This window comes from Camellia sinensis, chromosome 8 (genome assembly GCF_055761805.1).
Source record: "Camellia sinensis isolate YWXY chromosome 8, ASM5576180v1, whole genome shotgun sequence".
NCBI lineage: Eukaryota > Viridiplantae > Streptophyta > Magnoliopsida > Ericales > Theaceae > Camellia > Camellia sinensis.
Window position 1 is genome coordinate 47,950,337 of NC_138968.1, and position 7,293 is coordinate 47,957,629.

A 7,293-nucleotide genomic window follows, 5' to 3' on the forward strand; every position below is an offset into this window, starting at 1 on the left:
ACTGTATTTGAAAAAAAACATTAGAAAATGACAATGACGACTGTATTTTCCTCCACGTCTCGTTTTCATTTATAAAAAGGGCTGCAACCTTCATTGGCAGGAAGAACTGAAGTTTCCTTTGTTAAGTGCGCCATTGAATTACCATAGGACAACGTTGGTTAGAGTCATTGCAATGGAGCTGAAGTCTTGTAAAATTCAGTGGGAAGGTAAGTTTATATTCAAGTGACCATTAACTTGAGGTCGAGACCATTTGTGTTGTGGGGATTGGTATTTGTCAATTTGTTCTACCCTTCCAATTCTTATTTTTGATTTGTTTCCATCACTAACCAAACCAAACTGGCCCAATACACATTGGTTGGATTTGGTTATTTAGTTTTCCCATTAACTATGGTGTATATGGCCACAAAATGGATAGGTTTGGCTCACATCTCATAATCAAACCATAAAGCACTTCTGAGAGTACAAAGAATGCGGCATTGATGACATACTAGGAGATTTATCTCTGCATCTAATAGGGTATTCCATGAGCTTTCAGCATTTCACATGTTATGTAGTGTATGAACTACCGACATTTTTCTACTATATAAGTTTAGAACTCTGAATTAATGTTTTCTCTCTTCCCCCTATGGTTATTTAGATTTTTTATTCAAATCATTTCAGTGCAAAAAGTGGTGCTAATAGAAGAGACAAAGTGAATGGATGTGAGGATCCTCTGAGGTGCAAACTAGAACAGTTTTACGGCGAAATGAGGGTTAAATATTCCTACCAAAAAATGAAGCAGGACAGCGTGTCTCAATCTCCTGAGTTTTACATGCTTCAATTGAATGGCACTCTTTGATCAATATCTAACTTGGCAACATATTCAACAATACAACAAAGGGCTTTACATGTGTTTATTTGTGTAATCAGTACATTCAAAGGACTCCACATCTAAACTAGTGCTCGTTCTTCTATGATTTTACTTACAGAAAGACTGTAGCAGTCAAAAGGCCGTGAGTACAATAAAACAAATGTTATTGGTTTTGTTGTCAAATCAATTTCATCTCATTAGCTACATATCATGGGTATTTACAGCATCATGATCATGACTATTAACCAACTTTTGCTCCAAATTACCTACACTCGAAGAGGGTAATATCTGAAAGAAAGGAACAAAGAAAAGGCAACATTACCGTTTCATGTTTACTATTCATTTGTTCCCAAAAAATCTTTTTGTAATGCATCTCTTCCTTACTATGCAGATATTTGTCAACCTGTAAAAATTTGACATTGTTTCAAAGTTATAAATTCACTGATCTGATAAGTCAATCAGGTAACATTTACCAATTAAGTCAAGAACACAACTTGCTTTAAAACTTGCAGCATACCTCAACATCATCAATATCAGAAAGGCTTTCTGACTCGTCAATTGCTGCCATTCTACTCAGATGCTCATATCTATGCAGCTGACCAGATACCTTGTTACCATCTTGGCATCCATCAGAAGCTCCTGAAACATCAGAATGTTACTTTGACTTAAGCTTTCAAGTTTAATCCCTAAAATAATGCATGACAGGAATTTCATGAGAACAATTCACTACAACAAGTTGGGTCTTGAATGACGAATGACCAGATACCTTGTTAATGCATCTAATTTTTCTGGGGTGCAGTTCTATAATAAAGTTTTTCTCAATTTGATGATTCTAACTTTTTTTTTTCACTAAAAGTTAGTGATGATTCCAATTTATGCCAACCTCTTTCAGGAGGCATTTGCTCATCACATAAAAAGAGCTAATTGGATAATCTAGTAACTATTAAATGCCCAATAAAAATTAAAATAATTTAAACATTACTTGTATTCCGTCAAGAAGTTCCTAAAGTGATTCATTTAGTGCCGCTAGCTCTGCAGAATTTTTATCTACAAAATTTGATAACCAGGGATGAACAGACTTTAACAGGGCTGAACATAATGAGGACTATTTAGAAAAGAATTACCAGCTTTGCCGTCATTTTCATCAATATCCAAGATACCCAGATCATCATCATTAGTGTCATCATCATTCAATCCAGTTTTGTTGCCACTGGCAACACCTCCAGGTGGTACAAGTGCAGGAACCTCAAAGCACATGAAATGTGCAAAGAAAGAACTCTGTAGTTTAAGCAATAAGAACTCAAGTTTAAACACTAAAAAGAAAAAGATATATTAGTTGTGTTTCCAAAAATTGGTAGAAAAATCAAAACCTCATCTACAAGGAGTGGAATAAAAATGGTAAGCATTTTGGTGTACACCTCTGAAACTGTAGAAGTGTCTGCATTGTTTGCACTTAGGCTGGCTCCTGTGGAAGCTTCAGGCCACATGGTTGGATTTCTTGATGCTTTGGTACTAGCTTGAAGCTCATTCACAAATTCACGAGCCTGTAGACAATTAAGACAATTCTCAAAACACCATATTTTCAAACTTGACACATTCCTTATTGGTTATAAACAATATAATCACTATCAGAAATTTTCCAGGACTTAAATAATCAGACAATGCATTACTTACATAAAAAACATACTCCTACAAATACAACTTTACTCTCACCAAGTCCTAAATAGCAACACGACACCATAGGGCAAGCTATGTTATATAGACTTTTTACTTCCCTCAGTGTACTCCATCAAATATGACAAGGGTAAGGGTGTGTACGACACTAGTACCCTATTTAGACATTTTATATAAAGTTCGAATAAAAAGACACTCACATTTGTCAGTAAAGAAACAATTCTAGCTTCTCACACAAATGAGATATACACTCCATATTTTTCTTAGATCTTATTTAATTTGAAATATATTTCTTAAAAATTTACAACATCCTAGCTAAGAATATTATACAATATGAATTATAAATGAGTGTTTAAGACTTGCCCCCATACCCATACCCAACTTTTGGATGCATATTTCAATGCTCTACAATTTAGGTTTAGAAAGAATTGATGCTTGAACACGCACTCGCACCTAATACTCGAACTCGAGTCCATGTACAATAGAGGGCAAAGTTGAACAACATAACATTAGTTACATGATATGAAGTTGGTATAGTGCATAATCAAGAGAAGTTCAGATACAACAATAACATAATGGCAGTATAAAGCTAAGGTTTGACAATCCATATCTTGGATTACAAGATAGTGACAGAGATCCTTAAAAGAGGTCAATAAAAAAAGGAAGACAGATGAAGATACAATTCTGCAAATTATTGGCACATGGTCTTGATGTTTTTAAGAGAGAAAAAATAAAACACTGGATATTGAGGGAACAAAAGTGGGAAATTTTAAACTCCACCATTTCCGCTTCACAAATTAATTAGAATTTCAATATAGAATGCCATATGTATTAGTAAAACCAAAAGCATGGCATGGTGGAACCATACTCATCCTGAATTGTATGAGTAAATGGTTGAAAGGCTTATGGACTCACTCAGTCTATGAAATATATTAAAAATTTTAGATGTACATTTATAAACCATTTGATGCATGTGCACATAGTGGGAAAAAAAAAAAGAAGTGAGGGTGGGGAGGGGGGACACAATATAGAGGCCAAAAGGCAGAAGAAAACCTACAGAATCAGCCTTAAATAGTTGCTTGTTTGTGTGTGTGTGTGTGTGTGCGTGTGTGTGTGTGTGTGTGTGTGAGAGAGAGAGAGAGAGAGAGAGAGAGAGAGAGAGAGAGAGAGAGAGAGAGAGAACGCCAAGTATCAGCCCACTTAACCAACCAAACTTGATAAACCTATTCTCAGTTCAATTCCTAGATCTAGTTTCACCATGCAGCTGCTAATGATGTTACATCCTGACTTAAGAGACTCTATACAAAGCACCTTTCATGATTTGATAGGTTATCTTTTTGATGCATCTTATATTTAAGAGTGACAACTATCCAGTCTATTTAGTAGAGCTTGAAGGTAAATACTGTGGTTCCTATCTTACCAAAAGCATGAGAACAGATAGAACATTAGCTAGATTAAACTTAGCAAACAGTCAGGGAAGTTTTAAATCTCTCAAAATGTCTACAGACGGTTGAACTAATAGTTTAAAGAATATAGAAAGGTATCACCAAACAGATGTCGATGCCCGAGAGAGTCTGAAGATACACAATAGTTATTTTCTTCAGGTCAAGGCACACCACCAGTGAACCAACATTAAAGTTTAAAAATTTACAATAAATAATGGAATGCGTTAATACAAGTAATAACTCTAATTGAAGATAGAATATGTAACTTGGAACATGAGACATAACAATAGAGTAACTATAAGAAAATGTAATAGAGGTTTATTTGCCTAGACCTCATGACGTAGAAGCAAATTAAGGGAGGTACAATAAGCTTTTCTCAATGGACCCAAGCAGTTCTTGTCAAGACTTTACAAATGCAAAGGAAACATGGGCATTCAGAGAAATAGAATAAATAAGAAGATGAAATAATTTTGACAAGATGATCCCTCCAGAAACAATCTAGAGTGCTTCTTTGATAAATAAGAAGGTGAAATAATAAGAAGACTTTTGATAAATAAGAAGATGAAGTAATTTTGATAAATAAGAAGATGAAATAATAAGAAGATGAAACATGGGCATACAATAAGAAGACTTTACAAATGCAAAATTATGAACTATACCGCCGAACTGAGCCTGTTCATGTTAACAAGATGATCCCTCCAGAAACAATCTAGAGTTTTCACAAGAACTGCCCTCTGCATTCCACAAGAAACACAAAAAGTGAAAAATAATTTTTTTAAGTCAGTAAAATGATTACGAGTCAATTTTGGAGACTGAAAGTGTCTGTGAAAGATATTCATGTACAAGAAGAGTTGGGGAATAAAAGAATTGATTTAAAATTCTCATCTTCAAAGATAACAATGCTATTCACTTAGATGAGAGAGGCCCAAGTGGTGATGTAAATTCACCAAATACATATATATTATATCAATGGTTTTTAGGTCTAACAATTACAATAATTGAAATTTTATTATTTTCAGGTAGACCTAGAGGTATCCTGCGTGTGTTCACGGATGGTTAGGTCATACTAACAAGCAATGCCCAATCTGATCCCTATTTATCAAAAAAAGAAAAAGTAAAGAATCTGATCCATCACCTAGAGAATGCATAGGAAGGATGTTACCTCTATTTCCTTCATATATGCATCATCATACCCAGATTCTTGTACAACATCCAAATATGAAGCAATTATAAAATCTCCAAGGTACTTGCGGAGAAGATTAACAGTTGGTCGGTACTTTCCATCTCTGCATTAATTGGTCCCAAAATTATAAGTTGCCGCATAAAAATTAAAAGCCAAATGAATTTCTTCATTATATCCTCATATACAACACCAAGGAATTAAGAATGCACTCACTTAGCTGAATCATTTGAGCATACGGCAAGCCAATGTTTCAATGAGGAGCTCTTCCTACGTATTCCTCTGAATGCATTTGGAGGTGAGGGCAAGTTTGGAAGGTGAAAATCGTTAATACTTACAGAACTTAACTCATGAAGCTGTGTGAGGGATTCCCGTAAAGCTACCTCTGTAATCGCCACAAATGAGTCTGTAGAAGATCCATTCCTTGATGATTTATATAGATCATCTAACTCAAACAATATGCAAGATTATAGAACAAAATGACAATTTACAAGCTCACCATTCAATATCTTCCCTGAAATTCCATTGAACTCCTTCAAGAGCTTTCCCAAATTCCACTTGCTTGGATGCTATAAGACAAATAAAGTGATTCATAATCAGAAAAACGTAGACATCCATATACCATACTCTAGGCGGAAATTTCTACCTACCTTCAGTGGATCAACATTTCCAAAAATGATTTCATCTACAACAGCTTGCATGTACCTATAATTAATCTGTTAGTACATTCAAGATAATGACAGTGCTCATAATGATGTACAACAATGATTATGCCATCCAATTGAAATATGACATGGAAAATGGAACGTAGCTGTCAAAAAATGAAACGACTTGAATGTATGTATGACTATAGGGGAAAAGAAGAAGAGTATAGACATAAACTTAGTCCTGTAGTTCGAATGAAGTCACACCTTGTTTCCTGCAATTTTAATATCAACAATTTTAACCTCACTTTTAGGCGATTTTAAATGTGGTCCTTCCATCTGGACTCTGGATCCGGTAGGAATCCTGACAGAAAATGACCATGTACATGGCATGCCCCTTTTTTAGAAGGGCAAACTTGTCATTTTTACCTTATTCCTCCATTTAAGCCTGTTTCTCTCACCTTTTTCATCAGTTCCTATAACATCCTAGGTGTCACCATTGCATGAAGAAATATGAAATTTTTAAAAGCATGCTTTGTTAATTCTTTGAGACATGTTATAGAAACACTTGCTTCTTTGAATAATTTATATTTCATGCTCACTTGACATGCATTATACAAAGACTTAGAAACATGAGACAGCAAGTTTTCTTTTATGCAATGCTATGTATGTATATATCGCTTCTATTGAAGTAAAATATATGTCAAATAAATACTTCACTAGGATAAATACCAGTATGCCAATCACACTTTTTCCGAAAGAACTCACAATGCAAGCAGATTTACTACCTGGAGAGTAATAAACTTTCATGCATAAATAGAAAACAAAGGAGCATCCATCAGTATGATAATGCATGCATACAAAGTAAATGCATCATACTTGATTGATCTACTTGAATAGGAAGCACAAATTAAATCACAAGGTAGGAAGGGACTCACTGGAATATGTGTTGTGAACAACTTTCGGAATCACCTGTTAAAATTAATTGCCTAAGGTCATAAACATGTTTTCTTTGCACCTGTCAGAAGAAAAACCAAAATTTACTCTCTTAGAACAATTTAAACCTATGAAACAATTTTAGATCTAAAGAGACATTCATTTTGCTAATCAGTTAATATAATATTTAGATGAAATTGACAATGAATATGGAATTTGAAATTTTAATTTTAGAAGATTCATTTAAATTTGAATACGCATACTTCTAAATTGCAACAATCTCTCCTCATCCAAGTAGCGAAGCGTGTTCTTTTAAATGATTCTCCATCAAAACCTTTAAATTCGATGAATCTTTAAGGTTCACAAACAAGGTTAATTCATTAGACATGAATTAGGTGGATGTTTATGGAAAAGACAGTTCAAAGTAAGTAGTGGCTATGGTGCTGGAGGGTAGACATCTAGGGAAGTAAATAGTTCCTATGCAGTGGTTCCATGGAAGGGCAAAAGAAAAGTATGTCAAGTTTTCCCAATAATATGAGATTCAGCCTTCAGGATTGCTGACTA

The 7,293-nt window shown here is 34.5% G+C and overlaps 1 protein-coding gene across 2 annotated transcripts; it reads right to left on the reverse strand.

The window, feature by feature from the left end:
* Positions 1-4,611: 4,611 nt before the first annotated feature.
* Positions 4,612-7,068, reverse strand: LOC114256306 (protein translocase subunit SECA2, chloroplastic-like). 2 transcript variants are annotated; one of them, XM_082881760.1, is made up of 8 exons: positions 6,993-7,068; positions 6,732-6,811; positions 5,800-5,854; positions 5,649-5,718; positions 5,533-5,572; positions 5,366-5,431; positions 5,132-5,255; positions 4,612-4,703 (listed from the first exon to the last, which is right to left on the reverse strand). In XM_082881760.1, the coding sequence occupies exons 1-8, from the start codon at positions 7,017-7,019 to the stop codon at positions 4,623-4,625; spliced, it is 543 nt and encodes a 180-aa protein (XP_082737886.1). In that variant the 5' UTR covers positions 7,020-7,068; the 3' UTR covers positions 4,612-4,622. The 2 variants fall into 2 exon arrangements, with proteins under 2 accessions (XP_082737886.1, XP_082737885.1); XM_082881759.1 differs by having other exon boundaries at positions 5,366-5,555; positions 6,993-7,063.
* Positions 7,069-7,293: the final 225 nt, after the last annotated feature.

Bases quoted from the DNA above. Each gene is read 5' to 3' on its own strand.
- LOC114256306 (XM_082881759.1), bottom strand. From the start codon at position 7,019: ATGAGGAGAGATTGTTGCAATTTAGAA. The intron at 6,812-6,992 runs GTATGCGTATTC...TTCTTCTGACAG, and splicing joins GAGATTGTTGCAATTTAGAA to GTGCAAAGAAAACATGTTTA. The intron at 5,719-5,799 runs GTAGGTAGAAAT...TTTGTCTTATAG, and splicing joins GAAATGTTGATCCACTGAAG to CATCCAAGCAAGTGGAATTT.